Source organism: Lepisma saccharinum, chromosome 22, assembly GCF_977018435.1.
Source record: "Lepisma saccharinum chromosome 22, izLepSacc3.1, whole genome shotgun sequence".
Lineage (NCBI taxonomy): Eukaryota > Metazoa > Arthropoda > Insecta > Zygentoma > Lepismatidae > Lepisma > Lepisma saccharinum.
The window spans coordinates 31,800,593-31,826,052 of NC_139250.1; the positions used below are offsets into that span (position 1 = coordinate 31,800,593).

General features: G+C 37.0%; 1 protein-coding gene across 5 annotated transcripts in view; it reads right to left on the reverse strand.

Moving 5' to 3' along the window:
- The window catches only part of LOC146004686 (sodium-dependent nutrient amino acid transporter 1-like), an 80,976-nt gene that overhangs the window by 7,092 nt on the left and 48,424 nt on the right, over nt 1–25,460 (reverse strand). For all 5 annotated transcript variants that reach the window (XM_083143621.1, XM_083143619.1, XM_083143622.1 and 2 more), the window contains exons 9-11: nt 20,935–21,047; nt 8,686–8,814; nt 4,012–4,209 (exon numbers count right to left, since the gene is read on the reverse strand). In XM_083143621.1, the coding sequence (XP_082999747.1) occupies nt 4,012–4,209; nt 8,686–8,814; nt 20,935–21,047 (440 nt within the window). The remainder of the gene's footprint in view (nt 1–4,011; nt 4,210–8,685; nt 8,815–20,934; nt 21,048–25,460) is intronic.

Here is a 25,460-nt window from a genome sequence, read left to right on the forward strand (position 1 = left end):
TTTATTTCCATTCTTGTGAACTGTACTTGTTTTATTTTATGCCACTTCTCTGCTTCTAGGGTAATTGAGCAATGAAGGCGAATTGACAAAGAGACACTCATAAAGGAACGCCCATGCTCAGACTGGGATTCAAACCCATAACAATGAATATTATAAAGTAAAAACCTTGGTAAGTCAATGAATATAATTAAAGTGGAATACTTACACATTAATATTTTGTTGAACAACTTTTAATTATTACAATTTTCAAGTATTGGTATTGATATCGGTGGGAATCTGTGAGAGGTATTGGTTTAAAGTGGAATCGTCACACCCTAATAAAAATATTAACAAAATGGCAGAATTTTGCACCAACTGACAGGCTATTTATACAAGGTGGTACAAAAGTCATCACCTGATTTTCTTACCCTATAGCTTGGGTTTTAAATTAAACAAGGTAGGTTTTTTTGTGTTTAAACTTTTATTGGTATTTGTAAGTTTTATGTCCTCAATTTAACATCCAATAAATGATCACCATTCGAATTGATGCAAATTTGGGCTCTTTTTATTGCATTTTCCATGGTATTGGATATCTGCGGGGAAATGTTTTCAATTTCATGCTGAATATTGTCCTTTAGTTCCTGTAAGGTCTCTGGCTTATTCACATAAACCAATGACTTGAAATATACCCAAAGGAAAAAATCTGAAGTGGTCAAATCGGGAGACCTGGCTGGCTATGGCAAATCAGCAAAACGGGAAATTACTCTGCCCGGAAAAATGTCATGCAAAATTGTCACAATTTTTCCACGTTCTTGTGGGGTATATTTATTCATTTTCGCACACAATAAATTTCGTGAGTATCTTCTATTTAACTGACAAAACACTACTGATATAATCAACAAGATGTCAAAATAAAGGTCAGTTCAAATAGAATGATGACTTTTGCGCCACCCTTTAGATATATTGCATCGGGAGGGAGTTGAATGGGTCTGTGGACTCCCTCCCCCCCTGGAAATTGACATCGTTCATTTAAAGATACAAGAAAGACGAAAGTTTGTTACTCTTATTGTTAAGAACAGAAATAAAGTTAATTTAGTTAGTATTCAAACAGAATAATCAAGGTAAAAATGCATTGGATCGAAAACATTGAGTGAAAAATACAGGAAAAAGGTTATATTCTACCCTTTCATCCAAAGAACAAAAGGTTCCACAGTTTTTAAAAATTCTAATAATTACAGTTGAAGGTGAGAGGTCACACAACAAAAAATTTATGAAAATAAATTCCCCCTAACATTTAAACCCTTTTCTTGGATGAGACATGCAAAAGTTAATGTCAAAATGGATTTCAGATACTAACTGCATAAAATGCAAAAGAAATAATGGATAATAGTTGTCCTGGTTTTCGCTCGTTTAGTGGATCGAGTCTCCACATTTATATAATAATAATAGTAGTAGTAATTATTATTTCGAATAAAATTTGTTTTTGTTAGTTTATAATATTTATTATTGTATAATGACATTTATAACCCTGGTTATAATACTAATTGTTATTTTTTCTGCTATTCAACTTTTATCATTTGCCCAACCCCCGCCCTGTAAAAATTTCTGGCGACGCCCATGATCAGTACTCTTAGTAATGTCCTCCTACATGGCCGTGCATTCTCAAGCGCTGTTCTTTGGACTCTGACTGCAGAACGGCATGGGTTCGAGTCTGCCTGGGTTCAGTCTCGGGGTTTTCGGCCTGTGTATGGGACCAGTGGCAACCCACCATCGTGAGAAAATTGGGGAGCTACGAGCATGCAATGTAACCCGGTCTGGGAAATCTCCTATAACTGCTGCAGGTTCGACATGCTGACCCCACATCACTCCATTACTGGTTGAAGATCTCCACACCTCTTGGTAGGATTGTGGGAGGGAGATGGGCAGTCGGGAGATAGGCCTTCGAGGGCTTTCGAGATGGATTTTTATTTTAACTCAGTAATTTTTGCAATACAGTGATATGCTTGTATTGACTGATACCAAGATAGTAACACATAATCTGTCCCATCCATAAAAAAAAAAAAAATTCTTGATGAATGCTGAGCCAACCAGGGGTGCTCATCTGTCAAAGTATACCCCCCCCTTTTTTTGTGTTCTTTATACACATTATTTTTGCCAGACAATTTCATGAAAAATCAGTAGCATATTTAAGTCCTATTTACAAACATATACAACTTAAGACTGGATCTACAATTTTACATGAAAATTGAAACCACAGCATAACCTCCCCCCCCCCCCCACCAGCCTCTGTGGTGGAATGTTTAGCACAGCATGCTACGATTCCAGGGGTCCTGGGTTCAAGTCCCAACCTGGGCATGGGTGTTCTTCGTGAGTGTCCATTCATCAATTTCATCATATCATCACTAATCCTCATCTTCGCGATTAGCCAAAAGTGGCAGAAAAGTGAAGTAAAATAAACCAAATCAATCAGTTAATTAGCTTCTCCCTACCAATACTAAAGTGTAAATCACCAACCCTGAGACCTTCTGTAAACATACCGTCTCACCGATTCGATGTATCACTGAACACGGAGACCTTCCCACACGCATAGAACTCGCCATGCTGAAAGTGGCACTACTTCCTTGCTGTTCACATGATTATTTTTAGAAAATAACCAATGTTATAAAATATCATTATGTACACAAATCTCTAAGCTCATTGAAAGTTACAATGCATATTCCTACAAAATGTTCAGACTTATCTTGCCTTGCCAAGTTATTTTACGAAGTGCACTATATTTGGTGAAAGAAAAATCGTTATTAGGATGCTTGTCAAAGTTTCCAACCACAATAAATTTACGAACTTTCTTTGTCTTGTTTTGATCATCATCATCAATATATTTATTGGACTTATAGCATTGCATATGGCTGTTTATGCCCATTATATATTTTATTTACATAAACAAATTTCAAATATACTCCTATCTATATCAAACCTTAGAAATATACATTACCATGTTATATCATTTTGTCTAAAAAAATGCAAGTAAAATATATTCAATTCGCATGCAAGAAAGAAGCCAAATTTATGGGAAATGATTACTGGTGCAAAGAGTTAACCATAAAGGTGAAGCAATAAGTACAAAAGAAAGAGCATTGGGTTTAAAGTGAGATGTCATTTGTGGCAGCGTATCCCATACTACAATTGGCCGTTGTTTTACCTTACGTAATGAATCCTGTAACAATGCTGGATTTTTGTGTGAATTATTTTACTTCTATGAGTTTGCAATGCTTTCTGCATGCATGTGGTTTTGTTTACAGAAGGTCTCAGGGTTGGTGATTTGAACTTTAGCTGATACTTTTTTGGAGTGGCATAATCCCTAGTTGTCCATAAAGTTCCGTGCGGAGTTGAAATATCCTGAAAATTATGTAAAATATATAATTTTCATTACTATTGTTAGTTGACAGCTAGTGTAATATTCTGTTTAAATTACATACAATAATATTAACCCATGTCGCAACAGCCTGCAAGGTCCAGGGCCTGCCTACCAACCGACAGCCAGCCTCACTCCCATCTGCCGAGGTGGGAGATGATGTGTGGTCAGCACGATGAATCCTCAGTCATTGTTGCAGGTTTCCATGAGCAGATTACTCTACTCATTTATAGCTCCCCAATTTCCTCATGATGGTAGCTGGCCACCAGTTCCATACGCTTGCCAAAATCTCAGCAGAAAAGTTGTTATGCTTCCCCTAGGAGACTCAAACCTGCAAACATCTTGTAGCCAGAGCCCAAAGCATGATGCCTTAGACTCCATGCCCATAGTGCGGGACTTAAATTATGTATGATATTGTTGATATTTTAACATAAAACTCTAACAAGTTTGATATGGTATAGTTCCAATTAAATACTAATATTCTTAACTACTTTAACTTAACTTAAATTGTTACTATGTTTAAGTATTAGTATCAGTTGGAATAGATAATAGTATTGGCATCTACGTATATCAGTATGTGTTCAAAGTAATATGAACTCAGGCCTACATATGCAACTTACAAATAATGCAACTGGACTAATCAACCAGATGGTTTTCAGAAGGGGGTCTGGCTCAAATCCCAGCATGAAATGAAGGTCATCGCTGAAGTTTTGTATGCCATAGACCCACATGACCCCCATTGTCTCAAAAGCAGCGATGACCAATATACCCAGCCCTCCACCATACCCATCCATGGCATCCAGCAATAGGCTTCCACGCTGAAAATAAGGAACATTCGAATAATATTTCAGTTTGCACAATATTTCAAAGTTTCAATATAATAATTTAATCTAACTTGCATGTAAACACAATATACAATTCAATTCGCTGTTATCTTTTATAGCTAATATTAAAGGCACTAATAGCTATCAAATTTGTACCATTAGTTTTCTGATGTGATATAAAGTAGAGACAGTTAATAAAAAAAAACCTTTAAATAGTTTTTTTTGTTATTTTTCTTTACAATATGCATTTTCAAGAAACAATTGATATTCAGTATTAAAATGACAAGTAGATTTTATCTTTACTTATTCTTACCCTTTTAGTGACATAAATCCCAAATTAATCCATATAAGAGGGTCATTCAGAAAGTAACCGCCGTTGTGGCGTGGAGCGCAACCATTGTTACATCACGCAATCTGTGATTCAGAAAGCTTCCAGCTGTGCTAGTGAGAGCATCATAGTGCCGCGCGTGTGTTGGTTATAACTTCACAAAATGTGTGCTGCCATCAAAAATCCTGCCAAATGCGAGGTACGCAGAGTGATAAGATTTCTTTGGGCAAAAAATCTGTAAGCGGCAGACATTCATCGTAAACGTGGTACGACAACCACTTCTGAAGTTTACTGTAACACTTTGCAGAAACTGAGAAGAGCCATCCAGAACAAACGCGGCAGTCTGCTGACATCTGGGGTTGTGTCCGTGCATGACAATGCTCGCCCTCACACTGCTTGGCGAACACAAGACCTTTTGCGCCAATTCAAATGGAACTTTTTTATCATCCCCCGTACAGCCTGGACTTTGCTCCTTCTGATTTTCATCTGTTCACTCACATGAAGAAATGGCTTGAGGCACAGCACCTCACTGATGATGAGGATCTTCAAAATACTGTGACAGGTTGGTTGAATTCCCAGGTGGCCGAGTTTTATGCAGAAGGGATTTGTAAGTTTGTGAAACGCTATGACACATGCTTGGATTTACATGGCGACTATGTTGAACAATAGAGGACAGTTGTACCTTTCAGATGTAAAGTAAAAATTTGTTGTATGTATGCGGGTTTTTTATTTACAGCCAAGCGGCGGTTATTTTCCGAATGACCCTCGTACAAGGTGATTCCTAATTCCCTCCAGGGTTTCGAATGTTTATAGTACAAGAACTATAACACATACAATAAAAAATGATACGTATCGGAGTATATATAATTACTTAGAAAGAAGAGATCATCAAAGAAAATTTATATCTACTTAAAACCTGATTTATATTACTTGCACAACTTTCAGAGAGTGGCATGTTTCATTTTATCCCTTCATTACAGAAACAACTCCTTCCCAGAAAGACATAGTAAAAAAAAATAGTAACAGGAAAAATATTGTAAATATTGTATCTCAAGAATGTTGTTTACCTCCATGGTCGAGTAGTTAGCACAGTGTGCTATGACACCAGGAGTTTTAGGTTTATATCCTGGGTGTTCTTTATGAGTAGGGAGCGGAAGTTGATGACCTTAAAAATATAGGTATATGACCTATAGAATGTCCTAAAAAATGGGAAAAAATGACGTAAAAATGCAAAAAAATTACCATTAAATTTGTGAGTTTTAGGTTAAATATTGAAATGAAAAGGAAATTAATCAAAATGCAATCTTGCTTTTAAAAAAAAATAACAAAATTATACCACTTGCACATTCAATTAAAATATGCAAAGAGGATTTCCAATGGAAAGGACTGAATAATTTTAAAACAATTTAAATGAAAAGTCAATATTAATTTTAGCACAAATTATATTAATAAATTGGTGTAAAATGCATTAATTTCCGTCATCTTTGCCTGGTGCTGTAGTGTGGTGTGTTTCTGTGGCACTGTAAAGAATATAAATTATCACGAACCATGTAAGACAATTTTTGTTTGTTCGTAAATTGCAATCCTGCGAGATCTATATAGGCCTATGTTCACCTTGGTGAAAAGACTCAAGAATATTACCAAAATGAAAGAAGTGACAAAATATGATGAAACAATACACCGAACATTGCGAAAAATGCCGAAAATCTGGGAAAATGATCTAAAACCTGATAAATGGCAAAAAAAAGCAAAAAAAATGCACTTTAAAGTTACCTTTTTTGGGTTCTAGATGAAGTGTAATATTGTGTATATGTAATGGACATTGTGTCCGAGATGTCAGAAAAAAGATGACATTTCATCAACTTCCGCTCCCTATTTATGAGTGTTCCTTCACCAATTTCATCATATAATCACTCATCCTCATCTTTGTGATTAGTCAAATGTGGCAGAATATTGAAGTAAAGTAAAGAAAATCAATCATAAAATTAGGCACACACATAAGACGTACTATGTAGAATTTTCAGCAAAAAATGCAGGCTCAACCAGGACTCAAACCTAGGTCTCTGTTATACCGTGCCATTGCTCTACTACTGAGCCAGCCTGGCTTCACCTGATTTTTCGCTGTCGCTGTTTTACATGTGTGGAATCATCTCTGCTAGTGCTACCACAACGGGATCTGTTGCCTTTGAAATACAGTAGACCTTGACAAAAATTCTATGTAGTGCATCGCATGTGTGTACCTAATTTAATGAATTAACATCTGTATGCTGGAAGGAACCAGACAATGTCGACGTCTACAGTGTTTCAAAGGCAACAATTTTTTTTTTTGCGGTAGCACTTGCAGAGACGGTTCCGCAGCTAAAAATCAGGCAGTGGCGTAGCATGAGCATTTCAGATGGGAATGCCAAGTTCGAAGGAAGGGTAAGCCTTTTTTTTTTTTTTGCTTAAGAGTTTACTTATGGAATTAGCCGACATATGTATTGTCTATTTAAAATCACAATCTCATTGTGTTTATTACATTAAGTCAGCCGGGTTCCGATAAAACATGATCCATGCTTGTTTTATCTAGAAAATAAGATGCCTCAGTGTGCAATAAATGTTTGGAGCACTGGTGTTTTATATCATTTTTAATTAGATTGCTCAAGTCAGAAACACCGTACACCATTCGGAGTATTTTGCTCCACACGTAACACATGTGTAGCAAAACAGTATTTTATAATCAAGGAAACCTTTCGGCATGACGCAAGTAATTAAAAAAAACCTACCTGAATCACAAGCACCTCAAGAACAACAGTAGACTTCAGTGTTGTGGATGATACAACTATTAATTGATTTGGTTTATTTTACTTCGCTTTCTACCACTTTTGGCTAATCTCAAATATGAATATGAGTGATGATATTGATGAAGTTGATAAAGAGACACTCACAAAGAACAAAGATGCGTAGGCCTGGATTCGAACCGGAAACCTCTGGCGTCTTAGCGTGCTGTGCAAAACACTCTGACACGAAGGTGGGTGGATGATCCAACAATCGTACACTCTACTGACGTAACAGTGCCTATTAGTAGTAATTCAGAGTTTCAGACCACTGTTTATTGTACCTTGAGAATGCTGATAAACATTTTAAAATAATTTTGTCAAGAGATCATACAATGTTAAGAGTTTTGAAACGAATGCTAAACATTTCCACTGGCACAATATTAGGCAGTTAGATACTAACGAAAAAATATTTTTTTAAATAAATAGTTTTGTGGGTTAGGTGGTAGAGCAGCCACAGGCTGAACTTCTACCACGAGGACTTTATCAACTTTCTTGTTCTTTTATTTTTTAATACACTTCACTGTTCTTGCGATAAAGTACACAATGCAGTGGTCATTAAAGATACGTCAGTCAATATTGCGTATTGTAGCGTCACACAGCACGAGCAGAGGCACGAGTGCGAAAAACCGGGTGGGAATTCTACTTCTGTTGTCTGCATCGGAAGTACAGCACCTTGAATCGGAAGGCAGGAAAGGTCACATGGTCCCTAGAACCAATCAGGTGCTCCAGACGCCAGCGTATGGCGAGAGCATTTCGCCCGTGCTGTAGAGATCCAAGCCACAAGCTTTCCCTCCTTCTCTCTGCCTACAGGCAGGCATGGCCCTGTACGCCAAACCTAGCCGGTGTCCAGCAAGCAAAGACATTAGAGAAATGCTACAAGGAGAGCTGTTAGTGGAGCATTGTAGACGGATCGCGAAAAATAGCTTTTATAATGCCATAATGCTCAAACATGTATATAATTAGTCACGTTTTACTTTATATTTACAGCATTTACGCATTTTTAAAATTTTAAATCAGGGAACGCCGGGCGTATGGGCGTACTAGGATGCTACGCTACTGAAATCAGGTGAAGCCAGGCTGGCTCAGTAGCTCAGTGACAGAGACCCAGGTTCGAGTCCTTGTTGAGCATGAATTTTTCACTGCAAATTGTACATAAAATCAATCATGTTTCAAACACCATAAGAAACAGTTTCATGGATAAGTGAGTACATCGTTTCAGTATATTAATAAAAAGTGTTTAATGTACTTACAAGGTTGTAGTATTGTTGTGTAAAGTGCAAAGAATTCAATACATTTACAAGAATAGTTAGGTAAAATACTCACCTTTGTTACCATTGGAAGACCAACACAATAAAGCACAAAACAAATTCCAAAAGTCACAAGTATTTTATGCTGGGATAAATGGGGAAATTTATCAAATGCAAAAGCTGTCATGTTTCCTAACAAAGTAAACTGGAATAGAAAATAGAAGAGTTATTTTAGTTTCTAAATATCTATGTACAATGTCCAGTGCATGATCTGAATTACTAAATGATTCATGCTTCACTTCATCTTTTCATATATTTCAACTCAGTGGCATAGGCTGAGTGTAAGACCTGGGCTATGGAGGAAGGGAGAAGACTAGACTCACTCTTGATGTCTTCAAGGAAGCCATGTTGCCATCCCAATGGTAGTCAGGTTGCAAACTTATGAAAATTCAGGTTGCCAACTTCAGAATCGCCATTATCATCTTTTGAAATCAGCTTAATTCACACAGTTTCTAAGAGATTTCTCTGCTGTATTTTCCTTTCTAGGCTACAGGCTTCGCAGATAGCCTATCTAGCCTGTAATATACGCTCCTGTTACAACTATACTCTATCCTGGGAATCTATGGAACAAGGCCTTGCTTAACAGCAGGGATGGGGAGAAAGGGAGTGGATGTAGCGAAGCAGTACATGCTGCTGCAAAGACTGATAGCTGCAGTCCCTTTTCCCTGTTCCATGGAATCCTATTCCCTCGCACTTGTTCATTGGTCGAGCCCTCTCGAGTCACTACTTGAGCAGAGATGTACTTTCGTTCTTCAGGTCCAGAGATTCATCATTAGTTAGATGTTCTTCGATCAGTGAAACCTCAATGTTACATTTTTAAGGGAGACTGGGGTGAATAACTTAAAATGCACAAAATTTGCACTATTGGGGCCATGTAGATTGAATGTATAATGCAGCAAAATGCAAAATGAAGCTTCCTCTGTATTGTTTGTTTTAGTTTTTAATAGGAAGATGTAGCTTCCGTGTATCAACCATACTATATGTATTCATGAAGTTGGTCTTGGTAGGTTTAACCTTTAGACCGCCGGGCAGGTTTTACGGAAGTAACCCCTGTTTCGCCGAGGCTTTTCCGCGTGAATTTTAAATTTGTACACTTTTTGGAGAAAAATCGTAAGAACTCGGGCACTATGAGAGCAATCTACTTTGGATAACTTTTGTTTTTCAGCTAAAATATCAGGGCATGCAACCGTTTACAATTCAGAATGCTGAACCGAGGAGAGGGGTTTGGGGGGAGCCGCGGCCCCCAAATTTCAATAAAACAAATCTGGAGTTTGCCCCCTCTTCCCCTGCTATTTGAGAAGAGGATGCGAACTTTAGTCTTCTTTTCGAAGAATGGACGTTTCCCAAGAGAATGAAACTTGTTTCATGTTCCTAGGTGCCATACAAGTTGAATAATGAGCCAAAATGTGAAACTCTGTTTTTACCAAAAATAGCTAATTTGCATATTGCCCAAGAACACACCAAACAAACAAGGCACAAAGTAACACAAACACAGAGTGATTGTTGTCACCACGAGACTCCGGCCGTATCTGTTCTGACTTTTCTGCGATGCAAGAAGAGGAAAAGGGTGGGTGCAGGAAGAGGGGACATTGGAGGCGAACAGAATTGCACCAACGGACAAAGAATTCCCAGAAAATGTGTTTCCTTCCTGCAGTCAAGTGTCACGTGCAGTTTGGCTTCGCTTGGTCTATATTTAGCCTTGGGTCAGGCTAAGGACCCCCACTCAGACTCATTATCGGTGTGGAAGAGACCACCCCGGAAGGCAATGACAAAAGATAGCTCAGGTTACCCAAGCCTGGTACGAGGAAAACAAGCTCATAAAATTCATTGTGTTTGTTTCGCAGCTGTCAAAGCAAGCCTCGGAAATGTGGCATGGATGTGTTGGGGGGAAGGGGGTTCATCCATGTGACTTTCCCAAGCTTGCTCTAAACCTGTGTCAGTGTTTCCAAACAAACATAAAAGTATCAAGGTCCAAAAAGCACATTAATTTCGTAATCAACAAAATGATACAAAAATGTATCAAAATCCAAGTTGGACCTTACTTTTAATGATACGAATTTGTATCAAAATCCAAGTAAAGGTGCATCATATTGAAATGCCTCTTTATTTAGCCCAAATGTAGGCCTGCATGAATACCCCACTTTATCAAGTAGTTATAAAAATTTCACCTCATCTCATCATTTATAGCATATGAAGTATGCACAACATACAGGAAATGTTCTTTTGCCCTCCATATTGAAACTTGACTATGAAATGCAAAACCAGACCCATCCTTCATGTTATATAGCTGCAATAAAATTTCACCCAAAAAATCTCTAAACTTGTGTTTCTTGGGAACTTGCCTCCTTTCCACCATTATCCTAAACCACTCACTGTGCTTTATTAATATATACCATGTTAACCAAAACTTTACACAGTATTATTATTAAAGCCCTTTTGAATGGTATATATTTATTTCCCTGGACTATATTTTATATAGTCCAGGGGTCAGGCTCCTCTAAGAATGTATTTTTTTTATATATATATATAAATGTATATTTGGTTGTAGCTTTTCAGCAATGCACCATTTACATTTGTTTTACATTTCATAATTTTATAATACAATATTTTCTCTCACAATATAGTTAGTAAGTACATATATTATTTTCTTAGTTGGCAGGCGCGTATATTCTAGGCTACCTAGGCTATCGCCGAAGCCCAGATTAAATACAGAAAATAATCGACTATCAAATGTGACTGATGCTTCACTCTCAAACAACGACCGCGGGAAAATATGATAGTATAAAACCAGCGACTCCTGCGCACCGTACTCCCGCGAGGAGAGGATTTTTCGTCCAAGGTTTGTTTTCCTTGTGCTCGCTCTATACATGGGGATGGACTCCTTTCCTTTAAAACTACCACCAAGCTTCAGCGGTTAAATTCTTCCCCGACCAGCGCCAGGAGGCGGTCGGTGACGTATTTGTAGTGGCTTCTTATACAGGGAACTCTTCGTTTTACAACGGCGGTAAAACCTTACAGTGATGTCAATGTGCTAACCAGCATGGGATTTTTCCCAGGTAAGGGAAATTTTGAAACTAAACTACTATTACAGGAACGGGAAAAGAGTGGCTGGTATGTGATAGGGAATTTGTCCTCTAGGCCAAAACAACACTGTCCCATCGAACACATGCAGAACTCACAGGCCGCTGACCTTCAACGTACAAACCACGCTTTACGATGTTTTCAAACCCTCTGCAGCTTTGTTTATGACTGGCTGGGGTAGACTGACTGGCCGGAGATGACAAAGGGCATTTTGCGAGTGGAAATCGCGTTGAACTAAGTTTAAGAAAATTAGGTTTCTTACTGCGTGGATTTTCTTAAGTGTATTGAGTGCGTGAATTACACATATATGTTTTGAATGATCTGTGCTGCGTCGTGTAGTGAACGAAAATGAATGACATAATTAACGAACTATTGCCGAAACAATTTACTCTGCTTTTGCATGAGGATAAACTTCAAATCGTGAAGATATGCAGGCCTCGGGCATCGCAAAGAAGAGAAGAATGGATTTGATTTGTTATTTTGAGTTGCTCTTCTGCCACTTTAGCTAATCGCGACGATGAGAATGAGTGACGATACGTTGAAATTCATGAAGGGTCATTCACAAAGAATACCCATGTCCAGGCCTGGATTTGAACCCAGGTCCCCTGGCATCATAGTGCGCTGTGCTAATAACCATTTTACCACAGAGGTTGCCAAGAGAAGAATGGAGTTCCTGTCCAAATTAAATAATCAATGTAAGAAGTTTATTATACGCATATATTTTATTCTCGCACGTAGGCCTACATAAATATTTCACAATATGGGCCTCTATATTTTATAAATAACCATGAAATATTTGAAATGTTTTCCTTATTGTTTTTATATTAATGAAACAGTGTTATTTTTATAATTATTAGTAAATTGTAATGTATGTATTTTAATCGCAATGTCACATCACCTTAAAATCCAAGAAATTGAACGAAAAAGAGCCTCCCATTTGAACATTATGATAAAAGGAGATAGCCCAGGTTTTAAACCCAGCATACGCCACTGTTAGTTGGGTTCCTCAAAAGTGTTGACAAGGCGTATGCGCCATTATATCCTGCTTCTTTTACATCTCTTAAGAAATAATCACGCATAGTTACATTAAGGCGACATTCAAATATAATGTGATCAGGTGTTCCTTCAGTTGCACCACACTGACAGATTGGGGATTGAACAATCTTCCTAGTGTACAAGTCTTTAGGGGCTAGGGTGTAATTTAGCCGACATCAAAGAAGGCTTGTTAAAGAGTTTCTTGAAACCAAGGTTCTTTAGGTATAAGTGGTTGAATTGAATAATATTTTTCCCATTAGTCTTCCCTGTACTTGTCCATTGTTTCTGCCAAGTTTTCAACAATTCTGTTTTAGCATGCGACTCTAGCGCTTTTGCAGAAAATTTAATCCGAAGCGATCTGTGACTTGATTCTTCAGCTGCGTACTTGGCTAATGCGTCTGCTATGTGGTTCCCTTCTATGGATGTATGCCCAGGAGTCCAGACAAAAGAAATATTCTAACCTGAGTTGGTTAGTTTGTGATACAAAATTTTTATGTTAACAATGTACCAGTCTACATAGTAATCAGTTGTTATCGACCCCAGGGAGTGTAAGACTGATGCTGAATCAGTGGCGATCACTACCCTCTTGAGGTTTTTCTCCTGTATATACAACAATGCTTGACGAATAGCAAACGCTTCTGCCTTGAATATTGAAAATTCTGCTGGGAATGGGTAGATTTTGTATTCCATTAGATTATTGAAATATATTGCAGCTCCAGTGTTACCAGCTGCAAACTTCGATGCGTCTGTATATGTATAAAAATCTTCATGAAATTCAGTGTGTACATATTCCATGAATATGTTATTCACCATACTTGGCATTGACGTTCGTGTATCTTTATCTGGATATGGAGGAAAGTGAACGGGAAGTATTGTTGCTAATTTAAAATAGTCTGTCGTAAAGCACGGAGACGTTGAAAATCTAATAACTTTTGGTATGAAATCCTTAATCGACTTGTATGCTGTGAATAAGATTGGAAGATTTAATTTATATTTAGCTGTACGGTTTGATGAGATTAAGGCTTGTAAAACTGATAATTTTGGTATTAACAGACTGGATATGGAAGACATCTTTTTCATTAAGAATTTTCTCGCAAGATATTGTGCCCGTAGATGAAATGGTGGTTCTCCTACTTCAACAAACGTAGCCTGTTTCTGTGTTCATTTCCATAGACCAAAGATTCTACATAAACTATGATATTGTATTGAAGATATTTTCCCAAATGCCCAATTTAGATTATTGTTAATCAAGAAAGAGCCATATTCTAATCTTGAGTTTAGCATTTGCTTGTGAACAATGTGGAGTAGTCTAGGATCTGCTCCCCACTTTTTCTTGACTGTGTGACATTTTATAATGTTGAACGCCTTAAGTGTCTTTTCTTCCATGTGTTCTACTTGGGCTTTCCATTTCAATTTATCATCCAACATAATGCCAAGAAATTTGTGTGTCCTAGTTTGTTTTATGTGTGATCCATTAATGTCTAACACAACTGGAGTTTGTAATCTTCTTCTATGGAACACAATTACAGACGATTTTTCTACGTTAATGTTTATGCCATTGTTATCACACCATGTGTATAATTCGTTTAAAGCCAGTTGTGTTTTCTCTATACCATCAGATAGATTCTTGCTGCTTTTGTATATAACAATATCATCTGCATATTGCAATAATCTAGCATACTTCAATACTTGTTTACCAAGAACATAAGTATACAAATTAAATAATGTTGGACTTAACACCGCACCTTGCGGAAGTCCTTGACTAGCTGTGCGAGCATTCGAAAGTTGTTGACCGTAACAAACATAATTTTTTCTCTGTAGTAATAATCCAACTATACTTTTAATAAATTGCTTAGGAAGATTGAGAGTTTTTACTTTTTGAACAAGCAAATCTATAAGGACTGCATCGTATGCACTAGAAAGATCCAGAAAAACAACTATACAAAATTCGCGACTAACAATTGACAACCATATGTCTAAAATAAGTGTAGTCAAAACATCTATTGTCCCCATTCCTCTTCTGAATTCCATTTGATGTTTTGGTAATATATTGTTATATTCAATCCACCAAGTAATTCTATTAAGTATAAGATGTTCATAAATTTTGATAAGCATGACGCTAGTGCTATTGGCCGATAATTTTTAGAACATCCTGGTGTTTTTCCTGGTTTCAAGATTGGAATTATAACAATTTCCTTCCATTGAAGGGGAACTTGTCCACTTTTCCATATCATGTTATAAAGTTCTAATAATTTATCTATCCCCAGTTGCGGTAAGTTTTGTATACATTCATATGATATGCCATCCATTCCTGGTGACGACGAAGGTTTCCTTTCACTTATAACTTTTCTTAATTCTGCACTGGTATATGGACATTCCAATGTTGATGGTGTGGATTCATTCATTGAATTTAATATGGCGTTAAAATCACAGTCGCTGGAGTCTGGTGTTAGGGTTTGATGAAATTCTGTTATCCATTTACTGCTTATGTCGCCTCCATGATATCTACTAATATTATTGGCATTAGGCATTCTGTTAATAACTTTCCATGTTGTGGTTAAGGATGATTCATTTGTTAATGAAGAACGAAACTTTTTCCAAAACTCAGCCTTAATTTGCCTTAAGTACCTTTCAGTTTTGGCTGCTGTTTCTTTGTACTTCAAGAAATGGTTCATTGTTGGGTTTTCTTTATATTTGATGAATGCATTTTGTCTAGCGTTTATCAATTTCTGGCAGTTTGTCGTCCACCACGGAGCAATCTTCCTTTTCGAGTCACGTTGACGGGGAATTGTAGATCTGTTCAAATTATCTTTAATTAGTGATGTATAGTTTTCGTAATCTTTCCCTAAATTTTGTTGTCGGTAATTTTCAGTAGAGAGATTGATTTGTCTTGAAAATTCGTTCCAGTTAATATTTTTTAGAATAGTATGGACGTGTTGATCTTTCCGGTAGATTTCTAGATATAAGTGTTGTATATATATTTGAATCAAATGATATCAAAATTGGAAGATGATTACTATTATATGGATTTTGCAGAACTCTCCAGTTAATATCGGCAACTATATTCTCTGTCACGAGTGTTATGTCAGGGGCACTAGGATTTTCATTTGGTCTCGAGATATATGTGGGAGTGCCATCATTTAGTATTGTTACATTTGACTCTTGACGGTATCTGCACCGAGATTTCCCTGACATATCTGAACCATAACAACCCCACAATAAATGATGTGCATTAATATCCCCTCCCATTAAGAAGTATTTGCCAGAAGTTGTTGGAAGAGATTACACCAGAACGAATACAGTAATTTAGACGAAGGTGGATTATATAGTGTAACAAATTTAGTACTATCTATTGTTACTCCAACTATTTGAATATTTTCAGGCATATTCCTTAAATGTATTACTTCATACCTATAATTATTTTTAATTCCTATGGCCACTCCACCATATCCGTCATCTCTGTCCTGTCTTATCCAGTGGTATCCATAGGCTTTAATTTTGGATTTGGGTTTCAACCACGTCTCTCGAATTAATATAATGTCTGCTGGGTAAAAGTGAATAATGTTTTCTAGACTGTGTATATTTGGAATAATGCTTCTAATATTCCATTGTATAATTCTCTTTATCCTGCCTGGCATTCTGAGTGATGAATTAGATAATTTATTATACTTGATGCTACAACAGACCAATCCTGTTTCATGTTATGTGATGACGAGGTATTGGCGAAGTTGCATATTCCTGCTAGATACTTAGAAAAATTTGTTAAAAAGGGTCATTCATTGATGATCCACAATCTGAACTCGCTTGCATTTTCTGCGATAGCGGAAGTAATTTGTCTTTCTGATCTATAGCCGAGTTCAATGAACCACTCTGCTGCTTTTCTTTCCAATGTGGTTTTGTTTTGTCAATTGTCGCTGGTTTCTGTCTTTCTTTTTGTTCTCGATTTTGAGGTGTTTCTGATGATTTTGGACGTTTTCCCTGCAATAACTTTGTTGTTTCCTGGTTACGATCCACTTGTTGAGCATAATTAAAAGCTCTTATGTTAGGCAGTTGGTGATGAAGCATTTGGTATTGGATTTCTTGTTTATAAGTATTTGGATTAATATTATATTGGGTCTGTGTTGTTTTTTTGCATGTTCATGCGTAGGACATGTATATTCTGTTCTCACTCTGTACTACTGATGTAGTAGTTAAAATAGCTTTTGGGTATTTTTTCACAGCTTCATGATAAGGTAGGCCCTCAAGCGCCATAGTCTTCACTATATCCTTTTGTCGCTGTTTTTCTGGACAGTCCTTGTCTGTTGCCCAGTGTTCTTGTGTACAGTGAATGGATATGACATTATTATTACAGCTTGAGAATTCATGATTTTGCCCATAATAGTAGCAGTTTGTGCATTGCTTTACCATGGGAATATAAGGCTCTACATCAATCTTTGAATAATATAAAGTTACATATGCTGGTAAGGTTTGGGCATCAAATGTCTATATTATTGATCTCGTTGGCTCAGCAATTTGACTTCCGTTTTCGTCAATTTTGTATTTCATTATTCGCCTCACTTTGAACACATTGAAAACATTAGGTTTTATGTTTTCTAATAACTCATCATCTGTAAATGAGGTATCTATTCCTTTAACTACACCCATTCTCCTCACTTTATGCGCTGGTACAGTTGTTCTTTAGAACTGGATGAGAGAGAGAAAGTTGTTAGCATTTTTCGCATTCCAATTTCGCCAGATTTTTCCCCATGGTCTCAATTGTCTTTAGACCTTCTATTTTGGCTTCATGAAGTTTTTTTCCTAATTTTAGTATATGTAGCTGTCCAATATTACCTCTATTTGTTACATTAATTTTATTTACACTTCTTACAAATATATCATAAGGCCCCAATTGGGTATTTTTGTATGTAATTGTTTCATGATCTTTAGATATTTTAACTTGATGTGTATTTACTGTATCCTGTGACAGGTTTTTCTGAGAGACATCACTTTTGTCTTGACTAGCTACGCTAGCAGGAACCCAAACTTCCATACATTCCGACGTGTCTGTGTCACTTACTTGGGTATTCATTTTGTTTAATGGCATCGAGCCATATTAAACACTTATATCATATTAATCACTTTATCTCTACTTACTCTATCAATTCACTTCGTTTACACATTATTATATTATATACCTTTTTAAACTCTCAGTTTATACGTATATATTCCTAACTTAAAGCACAAAAAACACTAGTAGATTCTCTATCCACTCCAGAATATCTCTTTCGAATGTATTTTTCTTTTGAAAATTATTAATAAAATACCGGTATATTGCAACAAGGCACACTATAAAAGTCTGTTGTGCCAACAATAGACATTATTGGTGCATTTGGTTTGTATGTATTTGGTTTGTATGTAAACAGTACTCTGTAACTACAATGCTGATACAAGTAGAAGAGATTTGATACAAAAAGTTGATGAAGCTTACCTTAAGACAGGTCTTAAGATATATTTTATCATCTTGCATGAGACTATAAAGCAATAGCTGTGCGACTTCAATTAATGCTATTTTTCTTTGATATATACATTGTGTTTACTGTGCTAGTTAGTATTTGATGTCCTATTACTTGCAGAAGTAGGTTAGCAAATACTTCCTCTAAACTTTGTTAAGAAGGCTGTGATATAATTGTAAGTAAACAATGTTTATGTTTCATGGAATATAATGTTTAATAACTTATTGAAAAGTTAGTTTACTTACATTAATACATGTCACAAGCATGGGTAATACCAGGGTGGGATGTGATCCAAACTTTGATAAAAAAAACAACTTGGAAAATTGGTAGGAAAAAGTAGTACTGTAATAAGAACCTCCAATATAGTTGTCACATCAATTGTGATTACTGCATTCAGAAAATACTAGTTTTTAATTTTCTATATTCATTTAAAAGTATTGGTTGTTCATAATTCTGTCCTTCCGAATTATATGCATCTGGGTTTTCTTATAAAATGGATTTGACACTTCTGATGTGATCTGTGCATGCTTTTCATCTTTAATTTTAAAGACATTCTTCACCCCAGCTTTCAGCTTAGCATAGAAAACAATCTCTCTGATTGATAGCAAGAGTTGCAGGCCTTCATAGACATTTGGATGAAAATTACTTGTTGCATTGAACAAATTTGTGTGTTGAATTTGTAGCTAATCCATTGGTAGCACCAATGGAACTTCAACCATGTCCTTTTCGTTGTTCCTCAACCAGCCCTGATGATGATTCTGAGATGGAATCGAAAGCTTGGAAGAACTCCTAAGGTGTTTGTTATCCTGCTGTTTGTGTGTTTTTCTTGTTTTTATCAAGTATGTTGCCGGCACGTAACGTAAGAAGGTTTTTACTGTCATATTACTTCTCTACTATGTTATTACTGTATTATCATAATGAAGAAGATGATAATAAACTCATTAAAATTATGATTCATTTCATAAGTAATTTATTTAGGTAACTAGAACAAGGAAAAAATGCTCATTACTGCTAAATTTATTTTGAATGGCAGTGCAAAATTATATATACACACCGTGTCCATAAATGTTTACCCTGATTTCAGGATTATATAACTATTATATTTATGATTCTAACATTGTTTTTTTATTACAGGTTTACTTGGGAACCCATGAAGTTTCTGTACAGGTGTGTCTCATTCAACACTTTCGCCACAAGGAGCGCTGTGTGAGCTATTCGTAAAAATGGCGTCCCCTCAGGAGAAAGCTCAATGTGTTGTGTGGCTTGCAGAAACCAAATCACCGATTACTGTGCAGCGAAAGTTTAGGTCCCATTATGGAAAGAAAGCACCTGATGTCAAGTTAATCAGAACATGGATGGAAACTTTCTTAGCAACGGGGTCAGTTCACAAACGCACAAGCAGCGGCAGACCATCTGTTTCGGAGGAGACTGTGCAGGCAGTTCAAACCGCATTCACGAGGTCGCCACAGAAATCGATTAGAAAAGCTTCGCGGGAGCTTCAAGTGCCAAGGAGTACAGTGCATAAAGTGGTTCGCAAACGTCTTAAATTGTATGCGTACAAGGTCCAAATTGTTCAGGCATTTCAACCAGATGATCGCCCAAAATGTAAACAATTTGCTAACGACATGCTGAACCGTTTGGATGAAGACAATGATTTCTTGAAGCGTGTGTGTTTTTCCGATGAGGCTACATTTCATGTGTCTGGATCAGTTAACCGCCATAATGTCCGAATCTGGGGATCCGAAAATCCTCATGTCGTACGAGAACACATTCGGGACAGTCCAAAGGTAAACGTGTGGTGTGGGATAATGTGTGATCGGCCCATTTTTCTTCCTTGAAAGCAATGCAAATGGATATGTTTACCTAGACATATTGGTGAATTATGCTGTTCCCCAGCTACAGGATCTGCAAGACACTGTCATCTTTCAGCAAGATGGAGCTCCCCCCACATTGGGCTCTTGAAGTCCACGAATTTCTAAATGAAACCTTCCCCAACCAGTGGATTGGCAGAGATGGCCCAATTCCATGGCCCCCAAGATCACCTGACATTAAAGCCCTTAGATTTCTTTCTTTGGGGGTATGTGAAAGATATTGTGTACAAAACAGCAGTTCCTGATATTGTGACCTTGCAACAATGCATCAGAGATGCCATTGACACAATCACACCAGACACGTTGCAGAATGTGTGACAAGAGATTGAATTCCGGCTTGATATTTTGCATGTTACCAGGGGTGCACATGTTGAAGTGGTTTAAATGTTTAAGTGTATTAACTGTATTAAACGTTTATGTATGGTTCAAAACTTATTGAGTAGAAGCATATGTGGTATAACGCATGTTCCATTTACTGTATCCAATTAAGAGTTACATTGTTTTGTTATCAGGGTAAACATTTATGGACACCCGGTATATTATACAATTTGTTATAGGTATTGCACTTTTAGACATGTCATCACCATCAAGAATCAATATTTAATACAGTATAATACATTATTACTATTGAGCTGTGGTGCAGAAAGGGGTGCTGAACTGAATGCAATGCCTATGAGCATAGGTGAAAATATGTATTCTAGACTGTTATAGTGCATAATACTCTGTTTTAAAAATATGTAGAGCTTAATATTCATACTTTAAAGAACTAAATGTTTATTACGCTACCTCACTGCTTAGTCCCATCATAAACAGCATCAGAAAGAATAAAGTGGACCATAATTGTGGAAGAGATGTCTTTGCTATACCCTCTGGATAAGCAATAAAAGCTAATCCTCTTCCTAAGGAAAGAGGAAACATTCATAAGTGGAATAAATTGGACAATTTGCAGTAAAAGTTACTATTAATATTATTATTTTAAAATACATATTTTGCTATGCGCTGCCATATTAAAGTCCAACATAAAATCCATTAACAACAATAGATGCAAAATATAATTGCATGTATAACACCACAAATCTCCAAAGGGTATCCACAATGTCCAGATCAGATCCATGGGATATCCTGTCCTGGATATGCAGAGGATCTCTAACACAGTCCTGGATATCCATAACATCTCCAAACCTGGATGTCCATGGGATATCCAGAGAATCTCCCGTGATGCATATCCAAGGGATGTACAGTATATGTCCACATGTTATTAAAAAAATAAGATAAATGTTCCTATATTGCAATGTAAAGATTCATTCATGTTTGAATTATTGTTTTAAGTCCCCTTGATGCACAAATAGGCTAGTTGGCACCTACCAAACCTGTGACTCCTGATTTATTCATGTGTCTAGTTATTCAACTATATGTTAGGAGTCAAACTCTGTAATGCAGTCTTAAACCATAACTCCCAAACATCACCCAAAGACATGTCATACATGAATGCACTGGTGTACGCAGAATGTTTTCAGGAGGAGCTGCAATTGTAATTAGAGCTTTTCACTCTATAAGATTGCATTCGAAGACAAAAATAGAAATCTGGGATCATTTAAAGTGAGGTTTGAGTTTACATTTTTCTCTTTTTTTGAGTTCTGAACTTACTTTCATTTTAAACTTTTGATTTTCTCAAACTTTTTGGAGGGGCTGTAGCCCCATCAGCTCCCCTCCTGCAAACGCCAGTGCATGCATCCAAGGCCAGGTGAAAGTTCATTTGTTAGGAACCTGTCTGTCTCGCTTGCCAGGCAAGTTTGTATTGAGGAACTTGTGGTGCTTGCCCTGATAGTGAAGAATAAGCTCAAATTTGGTGCATACTCTGCTTATCATGGATTTTGATTGACTGAGTTGGTGTTTTAAGTCCACTTTATACACAGTAAGGCTAATCAGGACTTGACCTACAGTTTAAAGTAGGATCCGAACCAGTATGTGCTTCCACTGGGTATCGAATCTGGGACCCCTTGATTGCAAGGTGACAACGCTACCACTGCACCATCAGGGAGGCCACTTATCATGGATATATGTGTGAATGTAAAACATTTTTTGGATGTGTAGATGTGTGTATATGTGTGAGAGAGACCAGAAGAGAGATAGAGAGAGGAGTACCTTTGTAAACGTATGTGTGCACGAGATCTGTGATGTCTGAAAATCTAGTCCAGGAATGTTCTTTTCATATCTAAAAATATGTGTAGAAAATATGAGGATAATATCCAGATTAGGTCCTATGTGTGTGCATGGTGGTGATCAGCAAAGAAGTTCAGAACAGACTGAAATTATCGATATGTACCCTAGTTATTAGAAAGGAATAGAACTGCTACTCCTGCACAATAGGTAGCAAAGCTTGCACATATTCCCAGAATATTTTGCTTTGACTGAATATTGTTGGCTTATGTGCTCGGAAGTTGGTTAGGTTTCTTCCATTACACATTATGCCTGGCTATGAAACCAACTGGAGGCTTCAAAGGTCACAGCCTCAGACAAATCTTGATTGAGTGTTATGTGCTATTCTGGACATCAGCTGTTGTGGAGAGAACAGGGAACATATTACCAAGACCAAAACATCCATGAAGAGGTGTCTACAGTGCATCATAGCATTCTATGATGAAAACGTTACAGTAATTGTTCAAAATGCTCCAGCGTTGAGTAAGCACAACAGCATCACAAGAAGCTCTAACATCCCTGGAGTTCTTCTGACAATATTACAGGCAGCAAGGATACTTGCTAGTAAGGGATGCAAGGGGTGTCCGTTGGTTCTGCACCCAATCATCAGCCATTACTGTCAGGCAGTGTGCCTGAATTTTCGCATTACATCTACAAGCCCCATCTTTCAGTTGTCTAATTCCACTGTCATAAGCTTCCCCAACTGGTTTTGGCTTATGACTTATTAATGATGCATTTCCGGACCGGGTTCCTTATCTCATACTGGTACTTCAGGGTGGCTACTCACTGGGAATTCTGCGTGAATTACTGGCTCCGGGAATTATGCATGAATTCTGCTTGGATTCTTCTCCGTAGACGTGAAAAATTGCACCTTTTATTAATCTAAACCCCATTGAATTTATACGTATTTATAAATTCCCTGAGGCAAATTTTCACATATTTGTGTATTGTGCGTGTTACTCACTATATAATGAAAGCAATACTAAATTTGTATAAAATTGAACTTACTTACGTGAGTGAGTTTTAAGTTTAGAAAACAACGTTTCAGGGTACAACTGCCCCCTTCATCAGGTTCATATTTTCTCTAGACACTAATCATAATGCCACGACACTAAGTGTTAAAAAAGGATTAGCTTAGAGGTTTGGTTAAGAAACACTTGAAACAATCACTGCCAACATTCCTGTCTAAAAACAACCTGTTAAAAATTCTGTTTTAAAAAGTTCCCCATTTCCCATGAGACCTCTTAGACCCGTGGTCTTATACAATCGATAAAACATGTTCAGTTACACAGCCAGCACTGGCGATCAACTCCAGTTCGAGAACTCGTGAAGGTTACTTCCCCTCCTTCGCTGTTCCACCTTCCCCTCCATTACGTCACCATTCCAACTTGAACTCCCGTTCCACCCCGGCCGCTCGGACAACTTCCGGAGTAACATGGAATCCTATCTTTCATTCTTTTTTCATTGCTCTGCCCCATTTTTGAAAAGTTTTACCTATCCTTCCTCTAAATTACCATCATCCCTGTTAAGTTTTATATTTTTCCCAGTGCAAATGGAGTTAGCCGGACACCTGTACATTAATAAAAAATCTGAACACCCAGGGAGGATTAAAACAAACATATTCTTTAACACTTTCCGGTCGGGAATCGGGTGTGATGTGAGCAGAGTAAAACACCCATTCCAGTCGCCAATCAGCTAGGATACAATCTCCGTATTTCCATTGCATTTAAATTTAGTTGCCCGAACCTTATGCAATTATTGTTGCACATGCATGGAGATAGTTAAATTTTTCGCTACCAGACAGCATCTTATGTTGGTTGGGTAAAGGCTTACCATTATTTTGTTGTTTTTTTATAACGTGCACAGTGCTTGTTTATGCTGATTTATCAAAAATACAAAAAATACATAATTTTTCAATAAATATTGCAATGTGTAAATTATAAAAATGTAACATCTAATTGAATTATCTATTAAAACAGAATCTAAGCTTTCATTTGATATATAATACATTGTGATACTATTAATAGTGTATTTTTTTTAAAAAAAAGTCCTAAAACGTCCATGCACAGGTATAAGATGCATGAAAACCGTCAGACTGGAAAGTGTTAATTTCTTCATTATGGCAGAAAGATTATGTAATGGAGAGGAGGAAAGAGAAAAGGAAGTAGAATGGATAATGGAAGTAGGAAGGAAAAATGGTTTTAAGAACCACGAAATGAAAAGAATACTAAGGAATGGGCAGAAAATTATCAACAGAGAAACAAACATAGATAAGAATGAGAAAACAACGAGGGATGGTGAAAAAGAAAAAAGTACGGAGAAAGATAGTTTTGTAGGGATTCCGTGGGATAAAGGCCCCCCGGAATATAGAGAAACATTTCACAAAATATAAAAAGGGAGAAAAAGTAAACGGAAACCCCGAGGAATCTCCATATTTCCATACAGAATTAAATGTGAATGTGGCAAAGAGAATTTCAGACAAACTGAAAGAAATATGCGTATAAGATGGGAGAACACGAGGATGACATTAGAGAAGGAGTCCACAAAACTGGGTTATCCAAACATATAATCACGAGCGGGCATAAAATCATAAAGAAAGAGGTTATTAGAAAAGAAAAAGAAAATAAAACAAAAAATTGAATAGAAACGTCTACGAGACCGCGAACATTTGCACTGGGAGAAATATAAAACTTAACAGGGGTGATGGTAATTTAGAGGAAGGATAGGTAAAACTTTTCAAAAAATGGGACAGAGCAATGAAAAAAGAATGAAAGATAGGATTCCATGTTACTCTGGAAGTTGTCGAAGCAGTCGGGGTGGAACGGGAGTTCAAGTTGTAATGGTGATGTAACGGAGGGGAAGGTGGAACAGTGAAGGAGGGGAAGTAACCTTCACGAGTTCTCGAACTGGAGGTGATCGCCAATGCTGGCTGTGTAACTGAATGTGTTTTATCGATTTTATAAGGCCCCGGGTCTAAGAGGTCTCATGGGAAATGGGGAACTTTTGAAAATGGGATTTTTAACAGGTTGTTTTTAGACAGGAATGTTGGCAGTGATTGTTTCAAGTGTTTCTTAACCAAACCTCTAACCTAATCCTTTTTTAACACTTAGTGA